Source organism: Ruditapes philippinarum, unplaced genomic scaffold (assembly GCF_026571515.1).
Source record: "Ruditapes philippinarum isolate M1 unplaced genomic scaffold, ASM2657151v2 ctg57_1_1_1_1, whole genome shotgun sequence".
NCBI lineage: Eukaryota > Metazoa > Mollusca > Bivalvia > Venerida > Veneridae > Ruditapes > Ruditapes philippinarum.
Genome location: NW_026855294.1, coordinates 928,567 through 949,096, shown reverse-complemented (window position 1 = coordinate 949,096; position 20,530 = coordinate 928,567). Strand labels below are relative to the sequence as shown.

Genomic DNA, 20,530 nt, shown 5'->3' with positions numbered 1-20,530 from the left:
TTCTTCTATAATAAGATTCTTTTTCGCAATAAGGGCACATGTATTTCTCATTGATTTCAGCCATTCTAAGTAGAATAGAACCTATTTTACTGCAAAGGGTATGAAGACTATGTTCTAGGGGGGAGGGAACGGTAGATTGTTTTTTCCAGTTTTTTTCATGAACAGACTCGGTCAAACCGAGGCTACAATATTTTCAATCGTGTGCGTTCTTTTGGGATTCTGTTTTTTTTCCTCTCTTTTGACGTCAACGATTGATATTGCTTCATGACACTCATAGATATTTCACGATCATTACTGTGAAAGAGCAATGATTAAAGAACAAATAAATTGCTTTACAAATACAGACAGCAATTTTACGACTTTTGAAATAACTCATAGCGCAGCGAGCAAGAACCATTTGTGTATGCATTATTTAATATACATTACATCGTATAATAAAAATGTTGTTCTTGATTAACAAAACTATAAAAAGAGAACGAAATTTACGGCATGTTGCTTCGCATTTGCAAGCAATTCTAAAAACTGCATTAAACTGTAGACTTGGAACTGATGCCATACATTAAAGTTATACATACTGGTGTATATAAATTACTTCACTAAATAATATTTTTTTAAATCTTTGGCATTTTATGTGCATGATTTTATTATTGAGAACCAAATTTTTCCGCTTAAAATGTTTCTGTTATCATATTCTAAAAAGTTTAAAGAAACTCTATGCAACAGTTTTGATTCCTCCTATATGAAAACTCCCCAAAACGACCTTAAAAAGCAAAAATGGTTGGGATACCGGGCAAACAAAATCCTTTTAGGGTGCATTCCTAGGAAAACAAACAAAAACAGCAAATGGAACTAACTATATAAATTTTTGCAACAGTATGTTTAAGAACAGTGAGTACATTTGCACCACCCCGCCATTTATTGTTTTCATTGTTAGACCAATTGATGACATCGTTTAATAAAGGACATGACGTAACTAAAGTGCCTGCGTTATTACAATGGCAAGGCATAAGTCGTTTCTCAAATAACAGACTTTTCTATAAGAATAGTCATTATTATAGAAAGAGAACGGAATTAACGTTTCTTCGCTTTTGCAACCAATTCTGAAAACTGCTTTAAACTGTAGTCCGAATTTTTGGCTTGGAACTGGTGCCATAATTGACAATTGAAGAAAAAGGTCAGATTTACACCACAAATAATTACAATATAAACATATTTATGTTGGATTTTGCCTTCCATACTCCCGGTCGATGAAAACTTGACTTTTAAATCATTGCGTAGATCAGAAAATAGACTAGAAAACGAAATAGCTTGCAACTGAAGTCCGCTCCTATACAAAAAACTTTCAAGGTTATATAAAGTGTTTGATAAAACGGATTATATATTAAAGGAGAAACACTATTCTATGGCAAGCTTATATTTTTTTCCGAAGAATGATGCATATCCCAAAGAAATTGGTACATAAATAAAATAATTACGGTTATTTTTCTTTTCGAATCGAGCAATATTTGTCTTGGAAATGATGCCGAAAATGACGTTCAGGTCATGTGGTATTGCTACACTGGTATTGGTGACACTTAAACCAAAACAAACAAAAAGAAAACAACAAGTAATGTATCTAAATTCTAAGGAAAGGAGAATTCTTATTTGTCTCTTACAGCCTATTATCATTGCCGATATCCAATCACTAGTAAACATTTTTGCCACAGTCTCGTTTTAGCGACCTCTGAAACAGGAAGAAAATTAATAAAGTAGATAGGAAAACCAGCTTACAGTTGATAGACTATTCGCGAAACATGTTTCTAGTAAGTTTAGCAGTGGCGCATTTTATTTGTTCTCTGAGAGGATTAGCCTTTGGAAGTAAGTGGTTTGTTTAATGTTCAAATTTTACAAACTTCTTAAAGATAATAATTTTTTTTTAATATTTGTAGAATTTGATGTGGCGTTTTTAAAGTATGAAATAAATGTCGTTTTTGAGTTAAATAAAACTAATTTAGATGGCGGTATTCTTCTTTTATTAATGTTGCTGTTTGTTTTTAATTAGTTGTGTATAGAAATAATAGAATTATAGAATTATTTAGCAAATGGGTCTAAAAGAGAATCAGTCTCTTGTGTAAGATAGTGTCAGCTTACAAAAGCTAATGTTGCATTTTCTTAATAAAGTCTTTTCGCAATAAACAAAAACAAATCATGATGATAAATATATTTCACAAAATACTTATAATTGATGAATAAGTTTTTTATTAAAAATATTTCACTTTTACTCTAAATTAATGTCTGGTTGTATTATACTACTATTATGTGTATTTAATTTGATTAAAAGACTAATTTTATCAATAATTATAAAAAAAATAATAAAAAGATAGAGAAAAACGAAATTCGTAAAGAACGCCTGACAATGTTGCTAGGTCGGTTTGATTGCGTCAGTTCATGAACTGTGATGATAAATGCAATGTACCATGCATCCACGTCCCCTGGCATCCGGTTAAACAGAATTCAACATTTAAATATGAGATGGTGAAATATAGAAATTTAAAAACATCCGCAGATAAGCCAACTTAATCTTAATTTAGAAGCTAACTTCATCTTAAAGTCATACATTCAAGCTAACTGTGATTTTTTGAGAATTAACGTGAACAATGTTAAATGACTGTCTACGTTATGTAAGATATATTACAGAAATTACTTTATCGTCATCTAGGCTTGAAAACGTGTATGGTGTACGTAATATCACTTTATTGTCGCCAGATAAGACCAGCGCACATTTTTTTGTGTGTAGTCTGTACTGTTACCAGAATAGAATCATGTGTATAGTCTGATCTTACTTAAAACTGTTGGTGCTTGATTTGAATTGTTTGACATCAAAATACCTTAGATTAACAATGGAAATATCAAATTTGAACTCATAGTATTGCCAGATAATTTATTTGCTGCGTAAATAAAAGACATTTTTTAAAGCAATATATAGTGTGTTAATAAAATATTGCTACGAAAGAGGAAATTAAATTTCATCTCTTAAATTCTTTGTTTGTATCTTCAATTTGTTTTCTATATTTTTTTAAATTATACTTCCAAGGATGGCAGAAATAAATCAAATTCTAGAACGATTCTTCAAATGTTTAGGAATATTTTTGATAAAGTGTATGGTTTTAAATTACTGGGATATTACTGTTTCCATCTCAAATGGATCTTTGGAACTAAAGCGCTCATGACGGTTGAGTTACATATATTGAATAAGAAATAAAACTCCCATTTTTATTAAAATAATTTGAAACTTACGATCAAATTGAAGTTTTTTCCCCAGCTGATGATAAAACAGTTGAACAGGCCTTGGATTATGTGTTCCAGTTACAGGCGAGTAATTGTGGTGACTTAGTAATTGGCGATGTTCTACCCCTTCAGTTTGATGTCACCGCCTGGGATCAATACGCGGATCCTGCAATTAGGTATCATGCAAATATCTTACATTTTGTCGTTACGATATCTTGCTTGTATTATCTTGTTTTGTTACAGTTGTTAAGAGTGGTAATTGATCGCAAGTAATATCTCATGATAACAAGTGTTGGAATCAGAAGATGACATTTTATCAAGTGTTTATACAGTCATATACATGTTATATACATTAACACACAATTAACTTATTGATTTATTCTTTGAACAGGTGATACCACCGTCACATCTATAAAATGCTAGCATGTATATTATACTACCACTTTAATTCGAGGCCATGCATTTAAGACGCCGAAAATACTCGGGCAATTGAATGACTCAAAAAAATCTTTTTTTGTAGGATTTCTAGAAATATACACTTTAGAATCCATGCGTTTTACTGTTAAATATATCATATTACACAACTTAAACTGAACATATTTATATGTCAATCATCTGGACAATGTATTCATTTATTTGTATTAGAATTCCGAAGTAATGAATGAGTTCGTCCTTCCGTAAAATTCACCTTATATTTACAGAACAGCCAATTTGCTTACTGAAATAATTGTATCAAACAACGGAACGCTGGATTCACTGTCAGACGAAATGTTCTTTCTGATGGTAAGGAACAATGTTCATGGAAACTCTCTTATCTTCGGGGCTGCACTTGCATTTGAAAGAGGTGTTTTCAGGTAATGTAATATAACTTACAATACTATTTTTGTAAAATAATCGGCAAATTCTCGCTAAAATTCAGGTAGAGAAAGGTTTTATTTATTACCTCTAATGACTCTTTTTAAAGGAATTCAATTGAGGTCAAAAAGCCTTATACATAAAATTTGAATTTCTTACATAGATAGGCTGGGGCACTTAAAACAGGAAAATATGCAAAAGATAATTAAGAAATAATCTCAGAAGTAAAGTGAAAATTGTATTTTTTGGTGCTATTCAGAGCCCCATTGACTGAAAAGCTTTTCAATTTTAGGTCATTTTTCACAATTAGAATAACGGAGTGAGCGAATTATGTAAACTTCTGCATACAAGTGATTGGTCCAGACCATTCAATAAATTTAACTCGAAAAATTATTTCCAGACTAAAGTGTCAAAAATCTCAGTGGAGTCCTTTTGAAATGCTTACATTAGTTAGCATGCTACTATAAAACAAACTTGTGATGCTAAACATAACACACGATGTAAATTTTATTTAGCTGGACAACCTATTTAGAAGCGTTAGGCCTTTAGTTATCATAGAGATTTTGAATTTCGCATACCATTTCATTTTCGTATTTCAGGGTCATTTCGACATGATTTTAATAGACCTGCTGTGAATCTGTAAAAATTAAGTACGTACCGTTATAGCAGCAAAACCTCGATTGTACTCTATAAACTATAAAGCAAATTTATTGTTGAAGTAAAAAAATTCAATATTAAAAAGGTATCTAGTAACATTGTCTAACGGTATAGAAGTTTCTATTACATTAAATTTATAAAGCTCAAATAGCTATAAGTTATGTTGAAACATTATAAGCGGAATATTTATGGTTATCAAAATACAGTACAAGTTGACACCAAAAACATTAGATCATTTTGAAAATATCTTTTTGTAAATGGAGAATAACATATCACTGTTTTATGTCAATTTTATCAGGCGAGGAAGATATGAGCTACAAAATGGCGATGCTTGAATCAAATAAATTTCACAGCACTTTTTTTCCTTAAATTGTCAATTTCAAAAGTTCACCATAATTTCAGTTTCAATAGAATATTCAAATAGGCAATCAAAAACAAAGCTTCACAAAGACTTGTTTTCCAATCCACGAAATATATCAGTGTGATTGTAGATGCTTACTGTATATATTTATGATGTAAAAATAGAAATGAAATATTGATGAAACTAAGCTACGCAAACATGCGTCTTTTTTTCTGAACGAAACTATTTGATCACTTATTTAATAAAAATCTGGCGGAAAAAAGTAAACATTTACAAATTATCCAAGAAAATCGTCTAGCCTGTTTGGTATGTTTATAATATGACATGTATATCAATTATGCCATTTGCAAAATAAATTATGACGTAACTATTCGCTATTTAATTTTTGCTTAGTTTAAAAAAAAACAACAAATTCCACAACTTTTTAACTGGAAAGGAAATACATGTCGATTTAAAGAGTTTTCCAAAATACATTGCATCAGAGCAGGGGAGACTTATGCCCTAAGAAGAACTGTCCTTCCATTTATCCTTTTTCGGATGCTATTTCCATAGGCATAAACGTAAGATACAGGTCATTGTTTTTTTTAAAGGAAACTTAAATATTGTAACTAACTGCTAATGTGCAGGCGACACCTATCAGGCGGTCATGAATCACATCATAAGGAACCAAAACATTTTGAGTACAGTTAGTCTATCAAATCAATAATCCAATTATCATAATACAGTAAAAATAACGGATTAAAAAAAAATATTTTGTTGAGGTTGCATGTTGGATTTGAAGTGACAAATACCACAATAACATTCTCCTTACTATGAAATATATTCTATTGTTTTGACCATCATATACAATTACGTCTTCTGCTCTGCATGTACTACATTATTCAGACAAAAACTACACCATTCATCAAACGTACACGCGTTATTTGTCACTTTCATCCGCAATAATATTATTCTATTTCGAACCTTTTAACCTCCCTATAGAAAGTATCGTACCGCTATACGTTAATTCCCCTGTTATCGAAGTAAGGTAATTGTCGTTTTTAATAATCACAAAAATGTACATACTGAGTGCATGGAAGAAGACGTTTCATTATCCTACATTATTCTCTTTTCATGTTTAATTCATGTAGAAATTAGCGGGTTATCAGGTTGACATTTTTTATATTTATATATATAAAAGCCCAGTTCCGGAAATACATTACTAAAGAAATCAGAAACCACGCTGTCTATTAGGTCTTTCAATAATTAAAAAAGAGATAGCAAATTCTGAGATGTAAGACTTTCAGTTATTGAAGTTCATTTGTACTGATGGGGTATTAAAACCACTGACAGTTTCAAAATGAGGCGATTTTCCATTAACCTTCTCAACAATATGAAATACTTTGGAAAGTGATGGTTATATTTGCATTTTATCATTTTAAAATCTTCTTTTCCTATTTGACTGCTTTAGGAACACACGTTCATTTGGACTGATCAACAGATCAAACAAATAAGTGACATATAAACAAATGAATAGGTTGATATTCCGCTTGTTTCAAGTACGTCCAGTGCTTTGATAGTATTATATAAAGACAATGGTTTCCTTGCAGCAAATACGAGTTGTTTGCACCGTATGCCTACAAGAGCAACAACACCGTACGATCTCACGACCTCTCCGTCAATTACTTTTACCTTGACCCTGATAGAGAATGGTACAATAGTGTCAAGGTCAAAGACAAGTCAAATATCACCATGGCAAGAGACGGTGTTCAGTATAGGTGTGTATATGCTTGTCTTTAAAATTTTAGAGGCAAAACAAGCGGTCTCTATGTTTAAACAAATTTAGATCTTAGAAAATGATGTGGAAAACATATTGTGATAACTTAATATGTTTACATTTAAATACATGTATTGTTATTTTACATTCTGTATACATGGCCACAATTTTATCAGAAAAATAAAATATGCATGCACTGAAATTATCGCTCATTACCATAAATCAAAATAATATGTAATAAAGCAATGTTGTATCATTATTATATCAAGGGAAAATAACAGTTTACTACCAGAACAGGAAGAAATATATCCCGTGGCCTCTCTGGCTGACGGTCACTGGACAAATCCTTACTATGACTGTGGTGGTGGGGAAATATGGATGGTTACTTACTCAGCACCTATCTTAAACCTTAAAGATGGAAAACCTGTTTTTCAGTAAGAATCCACTATATAACTTTGTATATAACTTTATGAACATTTAGTTCAATCAATAGATTAATGAACATTATTATATAGTCTTCACAGTCATGGTGTTTCTAAAGGTAAGTTCTTCAAATGCTTTTATCAATAAGTACTAAATATTTCCGTTTTTTATTTATTTCCTTGTACATTCATACAACTTAATGTAAAATATTTTGTTTTATTTTTACTAATGTTACTATATGTAATGTTCCTCAAATGAAAACCGCCTCCGTGGTCGAGGGGTTAGAGTCGATGACTTCTTATCCAGTTACCTCTCTGGCGTGGGTTCGATCCCCTGGAGATGCTTTGGTAGTTTAGCGCGGAGGATGGTATTCTAGTACTGGTGTAACTCTCCAGGAACGATGGTTAGGAAACTACCCGCCTATATGACTGAAATACTGTTGAAAAAGGCGTAAAATGAAACAAACAAACAAACAAATCCTCAAATGAAAACCAGAAACAAAGAGACAAACAGACTAATTGTTAACATGTTTGAATCAACTAGAAGAGGAAAGTAAGCCAGTAGTTACGTGGCGCCCTTTCTATACAGTGAACTAGGTATATACTATAGCATACAAACAATGCAATTACTAAAACAAATAATATCTTTTTTCCTTCTCTAAATTGAAATCATGCGAGATGTCTGGGTAACATGCAATTAGAAAAGTTGTAAGTTCTGTTAACAAATACATGGTTATAAACGAGATTAAATCACTAGCTTCTGTGAATGAACCTGTGGTAAGGTTAATCAGCATTTGATTGCGAGGCCATCTTGTTGAAAATCTCCAGCAAGTGTGATTGTACTAAGAATAATATAAAGATAAGTATAGGTTATAGGTTATATACAGAGTTTATGAAATTAATTTTCGAGCGAACGAAGTGATAACCTAAAACCGACTTACAGTTAGCCCCGCCCATTCAAATCAATCCAATTCATACTACCGGAGGACAAATGAACTCGGAACCGGAGGACAAATGAAAAAAAAACAGTTATTGTAAAAATGAAGAGGATCAACTTTTCCATACATCTGAAAGTTTCAAATGCATGAAATACACCTTCGGCTTTGCTTATCAACTCATATCCATTTAATCATATACGAACATTCAAGTGACACATGTTTCTCATAAAAAATGCCAAATTCTTACGATATGTTACTCTTTGTTGATATGGAAAATTATTATATTACAACATCACAACAGTTATTGGTTTTATATGGCTATTGTGCCCTTATGCAATATGTTAAACATTGATTTACAAATCAGTTTGGTCTAAATGGTTCGCTTAGAATCTCAGTTTTTTTTTAATTTCTTTCATTGCCTCTGTTAGCAATATATCTATTAATATCTGTTCTGTCTCACTATTGATATATCCATGAATCTATAACAGCTTTATTAGTTTTAGATATTATTGGAATCCAACCAATATCCTACGTTTAAGAAAAAGAGAAAACAATTTTCTTTTTTTTTCAATGAAATAAAATTTAATAAGGACCTCTACAATATTTGAATTATCATCATCAGTGTTATAGGGTTTAGCAAATGCTTCTGTAATCTTTTATCAACTACTTAATAATGATTATTCCAAATATCTGGTTTATTGTTTTCAGCATCAAGTGTCATTTCATTTTGGAGTTGCATCAAATATTGAGGTTAAATTTGTAAATTATTGTATCAAATTTTCGTCTTTCAGCAACAAAAGTATTCTGAAAATGCTTCTTTGAGAACATTTTCCCGAACCTAATTTCCCGAACTACACATATTCTTTCAGAGCAAATATAATCGGCCATTCCACCAGACTTATGTATATTACATGTACATACATGTATATATTTGTACGCTTATAACGTATATATGCTAAATAGAATCCAGCTCATACTGAATAATGTACAATAATTTCATGTACAGAGGTGTGGCTACAATAGACATAGAACTAACGTATATTGATATAAATCAATGTGACAGTGATGAATCTATGTCAACTTCGGGACTGGATGTTTTCCGTGGAACACACAAATGTCAGCCAACAACTACGGTACCAATACTTCTGTATATTTCTTGATATAAAAGATATTTGTGAAGGTTTTAGTTCTGCTGTGGTTATTTTATATTTTATTCATTTATATATTCATTTCAATATTCTTTATGTTACCAATTTCCATAATGTTAAGTTCTGATGAGGGCGTAAACGGCAATTTGAATTACCATTACTGGCCATGAACAGGCTAAATCAAACTGAGTCTGCAGCATTTTCAATTTTCCAATCTCTGCGTTCCTTATGTTAGGTTTCCATTTTTCATATTATTCATATCTAAATAAATTTAGAAGTCCATGGTAGAAATGATTATATTATTATTTTATCAAACTCCCTTTAATACCTCATAGTATTTAATGAATTGAAGATGAAATGTATAATATTTTGAAAACATTAACATTTGATCAACAAGGTATTTACAGGACTCAAAAGATAAAGAAAAATGTGCATAGGATACTAGCTATGTCTTAAAATATGAAGAAGGAGTAAATTAAAACATGTCATACTTTAATAAGTGTATTATTTTATTATGTATTTGCAATGTATCTTCTTAAAGATAAATTATAAACGATATGTGAATATATGTAAGCATTTTCCGACAGTGTGTTCCCGAGAAAGGAATGGGATTCGTACCAGGTGCTTATAAATGTGTGTGCAAAGATGGATATTTCTTCCCGAGGGTACATTCTGAAGTCCGTGCTTATACAGGAGTGGAAATTGAGAATTGGACAAGAAATTCCAATGATTCTTTGGGCGTTGGAATGTTCCGATGCTCTAAGTGTGCAGCCGGATGTGACACTTGCGTTGACGACTCGCCATGTTTACATCAACGAAGCAACGCTGTAGTTATTTCACTGTTGATTTTTAACTTACTAACTGTAGCAGGAATCATTGGAATAGCTGTTTCAACATATCTATACAGACATGAAATGGTAAAAGTTAATATATATATGTAAATACACTATAACTTTCATAGAAAGTTGGTGAATTTAACACATAAGAGAAATCCATATTATTCCATTAAGGGCATAAATTTAGAGAAAATACTGTTGTTATGCTGTTGTTTTTTTTTTCACAAAAGTATTCAACGAAATATTGATACATGGTTTATATATCAAAAACACTTTATTTCAAGTCAAAGAGATTTAGATGAATAAAACCAACACGGTACAAAAATGCTATTTAATAAAGGCAAAGATGAGTGAACATAAAGAAATAATTAAAACAATCTACAATAAAATTAGAGAATTGAGGCAGTAAAATCAAACCGAGTCTGAAACATTTTCAATTTTGTCGTTTAGGGCTTTCTTAAGGGATTCATATTTTCTCTATTTTTTTACACCAGTTCTTTGGGCGAAGACGGCAGCTCTCACTTATTACTGCAAACCACGAACAGGCACAATCAAATTGAGCCGGAAACATTTTCAAGTTTGCCGTTTTGGTCGTTTTTAGGGACTCCGTTTTTTATTGTATAATTAGTTTCTTTCTGCTATTCTGAACCTTTTTGAACTAATAATACATGAACAGAAACTTAATTGGCTTATCATTATCTGATACTACAAGTACAAAATTATATACATCAAATGATAAAAATATTAAGAAAGCCGCTTAAGTTACTATTTTAAGCATATTTATCTTCCTTCAAGGTAATGAAGTCAGCAAGTCCAATATTCCTTGAGCTTATGTGTCTTGGCGGAGTGTTAATTTGTACTCAGGTACGTAAAAGATACTGCCTTTACTTTTAATTAGACTATCGTTTTGGTACATATTTGATGATAACTTACAAACTTTATCCATAGAAATCGATATGTGTTCCTGATTGCAACCATTTTTGTATTTCAGTTTTTCATGCATTATCCCACGGCTTCAATCACAACATGTAGTATCCGTATTTGGCCACAGAACATTGGCTTCTTTGTCATGTATGGATCTCTAGTTCTAAAGACATGGAGGTAAGCACCTTAAAAAATTTAAACTACATTATTTTTCCCTTTTTTTTTTGAGTGAAAATTTCTAAAAAAGAAAAATTTTCCCTTTCCCCTAAAAAATTTCTATAAAACTATTTAGACTGAGTATGGGGGGTATGTAAACAGAAAAAAAACATGTATAAAAGATAAAAAAAAAAACAAACATAACAGAAACCCTAAAGAACGACCAAAACGGCAAAATTGAAATTGTTGCACGTTCGTTTCATGGAGACAATTATCTTTAGCATATTTATTTGGAAAGTCCCTTATAAGCTAATTATCGAATCGATTACTTCGTCTCATTTGTACTGTCGGATAGCGTGACATAGTCACTGTGAGAAGTAGACCAGAATGTAGAATACGATCTCACTCGGACATATTAACCCCCTTAAGGTGTAAGAATTAAGAATAAATAGCTCTTTCAAATTTGAAATTCGTAGACCGTTGACAATGATAAGACACAATTGCTATAAGTTGCTTTTTTCTTCAGAATTTCTATGATATTCAGTGTTGGTACACATAAACGTGTTCGACTGCCGGATAGAGTCCTTTTGCAAAGACTTGGTTTACTCCTTCTATTGGTGATCGCCGTACTGAGTGCATGGACAACTAGCCAACCACCGAAAATCGAAACATTGAAAACGAAAGGAGACTTGAAGTTTTACATTTGTGACTTTGGTCCTTGGCAGTATGCACTGCAAGGAGGTACATTGATTATGTTACACATGTTTCAGTTGTCCAGGAAATGTTTGGACTAATGTTTATATATTCCATGAAATAGTATCCATATGTAGGTAAAAATAGAATATAAAAAGCTTCACTGTTAAACTGCCCATTTAGATTATTTCCAATTAAATATAAATCCGAAATCTTGGGATACATGTATTCCTAAAATTTTACAAAGAAAAAAAAACGCCTTGTCAAATAATCTATCAATTTCAGGAGAAATATTATTTCTGTTATACGGTGTCTACCTGTGTTTTACTGTACGGAAAGCTCCTGCTCATTTCAACGAAAGCAAACACATCACCTGGGCAGTGTACAATGCCATTATATTGGGAAATTTCATGTCATTTATGTCGTAAGTTTCTCCTTTAACACATTACCGGAGACGTGTACAATGTCTTTATCTCGGGAATTTTCATGTCATTTTATATGTCATTTAATTTTTTAAACATATTACGTGAAGTTTCATGTCATTAATAATGTCGTAAGGTTTTTTAGTCTGACTCATTGATATTGCAATTATACACAATTCACGTTTAAAATTAGCAATAACTTTCTGATTGATATATTGTTTATAGTAAAGCTTATGAATTCTTACAAGTTAAAAAGTAAATCAATATCTCATTTAAATTGCAGCCGTTTATTTATCTCTGTTATTGGTCCTGACTACATGTTAGTGTTCCAGTTTGCTCAAATTCAGGTGTACGCTACATTTACGCTTCTCATTATTTTTGGACCAAAGGTTTGTTAAATTTTCATCTGTTAAATTTACATTTCATGTATTGCCTTATAGTGTATCCTTAAGTTCTAATCACAGTTCTTTTCTATCGACATCATTTGTCCTTAAACGTATGAGACATACAAGTTTCGGACTAAGCAGAAACATATTTTGCAAAACAATGTAAACTCTGCATGTTAGGTTATTATACAAATTCACAAACATCAATTTCAGCCAGTATAATGTACTGTTATTATAGAAGATCTTTGATTAGAGAGAACATGAAAACCTTTTAATTAAGGTCAATTTCTAGAGCCAGATGTCTTTGTTTATAAAATCCCCTGCGCCATATAAATTGTAACATACACTAGAAATTCAATCACCATATACACAGATATTTCCGGGAAATCAAATTAATACAGATTAAAAACGTTCTATTATTCAACATTAAAGCTTTCAACATTGAAGCATAAGCAGGAAAAAACTGAGTTTCTCATCCCAACTGATCTATTTCCTATTCTTCAAATATACGTTTTTTTGTGTTTATTTGCTTAATGGTTGCGCAAAACAACTGTTTGTATATTCTGTTTGCTTTCAATTTTATGAAATTTTATTGAGTATTCCTAACCATCATATTTTGAATTTGAAATCAACGAATTTCATATTTTCATCATCAGTTCTTATTGAATTAACATAATTCGTAGGGTTATAATTTCAACATTAATTCCAGGCGTGGGCAATAAAGAAGAAGATTGAGATAGAACCGGTCAATCCAGCTCTAACTACTCACAATACCGTACAAACTATCACTGGAAGAGTTAAAAACAACCAAGTAGCTGCATTACCAACAATTATAAAAGCTCATGCAGCAACACAAACTAATTAAATCATTATAGATAACAAGATAAAAGAAAATGCCGCTCTTGGTCTAGATCAGATCAGAAATAAAATAGAAATTAAAACGATGACAAAACAATTATACGTACTGAATATTTGCATAAGCGTTCTCCACAAATGAAATAAAGTAAAGGTTACTGGATAAATATCTTACCTCTGTTATTATAGTGTTGGCCGTTTATTTTGTTTAACTCTGAATTAACTTCAGTTTGACTTTTGGTAAAGTACTTAATAAACAAATGACGTTTAACAATATCATCAGTATGCATTTTAATTGTTTGAAAGACATGTGTATGCACAGATCCCTGTGACCTGTCTTATTCTAATTATCAGTACAGTTGATATAATTAAGATTTCAGCACAACATTTTGTTAACAAAAGAGCACATGTCCATCTTTGTGGTTAAATGTGTAGTTATTCAAATAAAAGGTCAGAGTAGGGATCTATCAATTTTAAGGGAGATTAATCTTAATACTTAAAATTTGAAGGGGAAACGGCTTTATTTTTCATTTTATTAAATCCTTTCCCTATTAAAAATTGACAATTTAGCATCCTTTAAGGGGCTTCCAAAAAATGCCGACAGAATTAAAAACTTTTTTTAAATTGTAAAAAATTGTAGAGAAAAAATAAAGTGAAAGCCGCGGAAAAAAAAATTGAAAAAAATGCCAAAAAGTTGGAAAACAAAATAAATGAATTTTTAAACCTCGTTTGAATGGGCTTTTTTTGAAAATAATTAAAAAGGGAACATCTTCCCCCCCCTGGGGGACCGCCAAGCATTATAAATCTCCAACACTTACGTACTGGGATCAATGATCCTGGAATGTTCACGGAATACCAGAAAAATATAGCAACACTGATTTATATAGTAGCGGGCACTTTTTACAACTGTCACATATATATGATTATAAAAGAAATGTTTTATAATCAGATTGAATGATTTGCTTGTTTATACGGATAAGGAGATATATAAAGGAATAAGTAATCATTGACATTTGTTTAGATTAGATGTTGCTATCATTAGCAGTACTAAAACAGTAATATCCGAACAAATTACATTGTTATGAGAATTAATAAATAATCGTACACTAGAACTGATGTATTAAAACACATATCAAACGAAAATTAATTTGAGTTCATAGCGTATGATGTGGGTTAAAGAGGACAAAAATATTCTAAATACAAGAATTTATCTTTTATTATCTTTTATTTATCCGGTTTAATCTACCGTCAATTCATTAGTTTTTGATGTGGTTTAGTGATATATAAAATAACTGTAACATAGGCGTAATGACCATTGATTAAACCAGCTAGCAGACAAATCTTCGTTATTAAAAATATGTACATGTATTATATATGCTCCTTTATGAAAAATTGATACTATAGATTTATTTGTATGATGAAGTAACATAAACTTTGAAGTTCATGATATTTTGATATATCTACGAATTACAAACCATTCATACTATCCACCATGTCCATTCATTTTCCTTTTGTGATAGTAATATGACAAATATCGATAGGAGATTTCGATTCAATACAATAATATGAAATTAAATAATATTCGTCGATCATTAAACCTGGCGCCTTCCACCAAAATCCAATGAAAAAAAGTATGTATAATATTGATTGTTTCATACATTATTATACACGTATATACAAACATACTAATTCATCGTTATTCGATGAATGTTCAAGTATAAATGTATCTAAGGATGTAAACTGTATCCTCGATAGATTTCAATGCAATCTATTTTGGTCCCTCTGAGTATACACCTCAAACAGGTACGCGCAATTCAGTTTTCTGCTCTAAATAGGGAAAAACAGAATCCCTAAAGAACGTGTCCAAAACAACAAAATTGAAAATTACGAGGCTCGGTTTGATTGAGCCTGATCATGAACGTTACTGAAAAGTGTCAGTTATCGTCCACGACCCCTAGCACCGGCTTAAGCAGAATTCAACATTTAAACATGAAATGGTAAAATTATGAATTTAGGAAACATCCGCAGATGTGCTCATACAATGGGCGAAACTAAAGAAAATGGAATTTAGAAAGAGGATCAGAGGTTATGAAGCCTGCATATCACAGACATGACAACAAAAGACAAATTAAAAATGCAGGCAACATATCCTGAGGGTGATTATACAGTATTCAAGATGGAATACTAAAACCACCCAAATTGAAAAGGTCAAATAGAAGAAACTTAAAAGACCAACAACATGTACTAACAAAATTAATGTTGTGCTGAACGATCTTTAAGGATCGAAAATATAATATCTTTGATTATATGTACGGGGCCTTTTTACAGGTCTTGAAGCGTATTCATAGGCTGTTCTGTCTGTACCAATACTGCAGAACTGTGTGAGACAAATTTTCGACATGAAATATTCTCATCAAGGAGGTCAGGCAAAAATTAAGGATGAGGGAGTACAGCAATGTAATTGTACATTATTTTAGGGAAGATTGGCCCACTGCTGAGAACCACTCGGAAAGGCTTGGTATGTTTAGAAACAACAGAGGGTTGCATGAGAGCATCCAAAAATATGTCTTAACAGAAACATCAACATGTTGGATGTACTACCAAAGTCTCCAGATATACTTAATTGTGATAGAAAACACGAATAAACCATCGAGTTAGGGCTGATATAGTGTCATAAATAATCACCCAGTTACTAAAGAAGATTGTTTGAGAGTGAGCAAATCTGCCAATACTTGTGTACAACGTTACATCACATTCATGCACCGGTGCAACCGGGCTGTGGCGAAAAAATGCGTATTTAAATAATTATCACTGCAATTAACTATTCTTTTATTCTTTTGCAACATTGAGACTATCCACGCACCATCACATTACTTGGTAATGTGTCGATATGTTAGGAACAGGTTGTAACGTTGATTAAGAATTATGTATTTTTAATTACGGCTATACTAGGCAAATATTTCTATAAGGAACGGTTGCCAAATAGAAGTTGAAGACAATTTGTGATATTTATTTGGTAGGATATATCAGCTCATTTTGTCATTCAAACATATGCAAGCAGTCAATACATCATGAAAAACGTCTTCCCCGTACCTTAAATGTTACTTTTAAGCTATAATTATATGTACATGTACTTGTTTTCTCTCGTTGTGCAATTGTAATAAACAATCTAGTGTTCTTTGTACAGTTTTTTATTAATCTGAAAACTATTTTCATATAAATACGAACAAATAACAAAAATCATCAAATATTTCAACTTACAAATGTAAAAAAGTTGACACAAATTAATGCTTATAATTAATATGCTTTATCGAGAGAGTTCAGAGGATGACAAATAAGAACAAATATCTGGAAAAAGTGATTCCACGGAAGCACCAAAAACAGCAAAATAACATGAAAATTGCAGGCTCGGTTTGATTGAGTCTGTACTTGAGCGATAATGAAAAAGTGCAATATCCCTCACGCCCCCTAGCACCGGCTTGAGCGGTACTCTATTCTCAAGAGTGGTACTCAATTCTCAACACTTCAAAGTAATGGACTCCATGATCCCGAAGGACCAGATAAATAAAACATCACTGAAGTGAAGTATGGGGCAACTTTTTACACTTGACACCATTGACAATTGTAAAATATTCTTACAAATAAAAGCTAATTTTTATTAATTTATTCTTATGTTTACTGTTAATTAATTGTTCCATTTTTGTGACAATAAAAGTATTTCTTAACATTTTAGACATAATCTCTTTGAAAGTATCGCATTCAAGCAAATAAGGAAATTGAGTCACAATAAAGTTTATATTACAGTGAATATTTCTTTCCACACCAAGATGGCAGCCATTTTCTAAAGGGACTTGGTGATTTTGCAATTTTCAACTAACAAAAATAAATTAGGGTTAACGGATTATACATTTAAGTATTCTTCAAAAGTATGTTCTATTTAAAAAATCGGTAATCTTAACATTTAGAAGACGTATCCTTGATTATACCACTTTTGTAAAAATCGGTCATTCGACTTGTTTTAAAAAAATGTTTTAAGATGTAATAAATTGCTAACATTCTGATTAATAAAGTACTCATCAACACCCCAATTTTTCATGGCTTTTAAATAACCTAAAATGGCGTTTCTTGCTAGCTCAACCAATTTGGACTTTGATTAGTTACCATCATATTTGAGAGGAATACCATGATATTGATGTCATTGACAATTTCTAGTTGTTTACTGTTATAATAGTAAAGTTTTGTATTTACATTTTCCATTAAGAAAAAATGACTTCTTTAGAATTATCTTCATTGACTTGCAGTTGACCTGTAGTTAAACATAGCATATAGAGCATACTGCAGGTCAGACAGGCTCCCTGCAAATTTGAATCGTATTATCAGTATAAGCCATAGATATTTCAATTCAATAGTTCAAATGTAGATTTTGAAAATGGGGCAAGACCCTCAAATTTGTATATCAATACAAAACAATACAATACAATACAAAAAATACAATACAATACAATATCTTTATTGCTGCTCAAAATAAAACATTTGTTTACATCTGTACAAAACAGTGTAAAAGTGTTATGGTTTTAGTAAAATATTTAGTCAAATACAGTAATATATCATCAAAATTCAGTGCAATTAAAATAGAGAAAAACAATCTTTAAAGTTTGTCTGGAAGAGAAATTGGAATTTAGAATGAACTTGATACATTTTCAACAGTTTAAACTTATCCGAAACAAAATGTAAAGCAAAAAATGCTAAAATGTATGTACTCGCAAAGTCAAATGTATACATGGAAAAATTTTTAATCAACAATAATCGATTTAATGTAGAATTTAATCATATTGCATCAACAATTTGCTTACAATGTATAAATGAAGTATAAATGTTCCTTTAATTGAAGAAACCGGCACATTGATTTGTATCAATTTTGGTATGTGTTCTGTGAGTTTAACTCTTTTTCATTTAATGGTAAAATTTCATATCCTTTGTTGTCATATTAATATTGGTAGAACCAATTTGTTCAGATCCATCTTGTAGTGCATAAAATATGAATTTAGCTAAATTTAACAATAACGATTCTTCATGAATATGTTAAACGTGTTAACTGATGGTGAAATCCTATATTTACTAGGAGTATACAACTTCTGAATTTCAAACAAGTACGAAGTGATATTCTGTTTCTAGACAATGGTCTTCCTGACAGATTTCACACAGTCTTTCTTCTCTATCAATGTTTCCTTATGTATAATATTCCAATGTATAATAAACTTTTCATTAGAAACACACTGGTTTTGCCATACGTCCGTTTCCTCAAAGTAAGTTTTTTCATTTCGAAATAATGAAATTGGGTCACAACATAGTTTTTATTACAGTAAATACAGAATCTAAGATTTCTTTCAACACCAACATATATTTTTATGGACTCTGAATAGAAAAAAATATGATCAGTGTCAATGTGAACAACGGTTCCGTAAATTTTATGGTAAGCAGATTGATCTTCATTTAACATGCTTATGTACTTTTTTTAAAATTCTGCAATTGAAAAGGAAATAGAACATTAGTTAAAAATTGACTGGCAGAGTTTTTACAAAATGTTCATAAATAGACTTGCTCAGATTTGCTTGAAACTTCATCTTATTGTCACCGTAATTTTTTTTATAAACAATCATAAATCAGTTCATTCTTATTGTGTTATTCGAATATTGTCTTTGCTTACGACTTTTCGAATTGCCTTCATGTTGCCATAGTTCACGACACTTTCTACACTTCTATGTGATACTTTTAATTTATATTTTATATTGTAATTGCAATGGCTGATTTTTTATATAGATATGATAATATCATTTTGCTTGATATTTGTTCTAATGGCATAATAAATTTTGCATTTCTTTTACTCCATAAACTGTGGTCTCACTGTTATTCTGATTACCGGCCTACTTATATACATCAAATAATATATTATTATTATTACATTATGTTTTAGATTTTTTACACTCGTCATCGGACCACTTAATGTCTATTATACAACTTAGTACGTCCACAATGTTTTAACTTTTTCATACATACAGTTAACATAGTTATAGCATATGATTTCTTTAGGGTATGCATGTAATGGTTTCCCGAATACGGCTTGGGATGCTTTCAAGGGAGACAACTACTTCAGACAAATCATAATAGCTGGTTACACATTTCTTTCCCTCAATCAAATACACTGTATCTAATCAATTTAGATTCAAATGAATTTGATATGATAAATGTGATATACAGGCTTCATAACCTCGGATCCTATTCAAAATTCCCTTTTTGTTTAGTTTCTCGTTTAAGGCACACGTTTTCTATTATTTGGGGACCATACGCCGCTTTTCATGGAATTGCACGAACGTGTAACAATAGAAGTTTGAAGTTTGAAATATGAACACATTTGCGGATGTTTCTAAAACTTCACTATTTTGATGTTTTAATTCTGCTTTAACAGGTGCTAGAGGATTGGACAGAGCTTGCACTTTTCAGTACCGTAAATAAATAAAACGCGCAATCTAACCGAGCCTGCAACATTTTCAATTTTACCGTTATGGGTGTTCCTAAGGGACTCCGGTTCTCACTACCTCATTTGCATGACATTAATCAAATATTACAAGCAGTGACATCTTTTTGAACATAATGTTATAAATGACGAAAATCAAATTTAAAGTTTTTTGGAGTCATGTGTTGATGTAAATTAGGATTTCTGAATTTGCGTAGATCTACATGAATATAAATCTTACCAATTTGTATGTTTGTATGTATATAAAACATGATTATTTTTGGTTTTCTTTTGTAAAAAAAACCTGCAGATGCATACACATAAGCTAATAAGTTTTTCT

The 20,530-nt window shown here is 31.2% G+C and overlaps 1 protein-coding gene across 1 annotated transcript; it reads left to right on the top strand.

Moving 5' to 3' along the window:
* The first annotated feature begins 1,793 nt into the window (after positions 1–1,793).
* On the top strand, positions 1,794–13,750 carry LOC132742789 (metabotropic glycine receptor-like). The gene is made up of 13 exons (XM_060731263.1): positions 1,794–1,857; positions 3,302–3,443; positions 3,969–4,121; positions 6,730–6,897; positions 7,166–7,330; positions 9,263–9,389; positions 9,992–10,321; positions 11,036–11,104; positions 11,232–11,341; positions 11,847–12,061; positions 12,299–12,437; positions 12,719–12,824; positions 13,531–13,750. The coding sequence occupies exons 1-13, from the start codon at positions 1,794–1,796 to the stop codon at positions 13,684–13,686; spliced, it is 1,944 nt and encodes a 647-aa protein (XP_060587246.1). The 3' UTR covers positions 13,687–13,750.
* The last annotated feature ends 6,780 nt before the right edge of the window (positions 13,751–20,530 follow it).

Coding starts and splice junctions, on each gene's coding strand:
- LOC132742789 (XM_060731263.1), top strand. CDS start 1,794: ATGTTTCTAGTAAGTTTAGCAGTGGCGCATTTTATTTGTTCTCTGAGA. Junction 6,898..7,165: donor AGAGACGGTGTTCAGTATAG/GTGTGTATATGC, acceptor TATTATATCAAG/GGAAAATAACAGTTTACTAC. Junction 12,438..12,718: donor AATTTCATGTCATTTATGTC/GTAAGTTTCTCC, acceptor TTTAAATTGCAG/CCGTTTATTTATCTCTGTTA.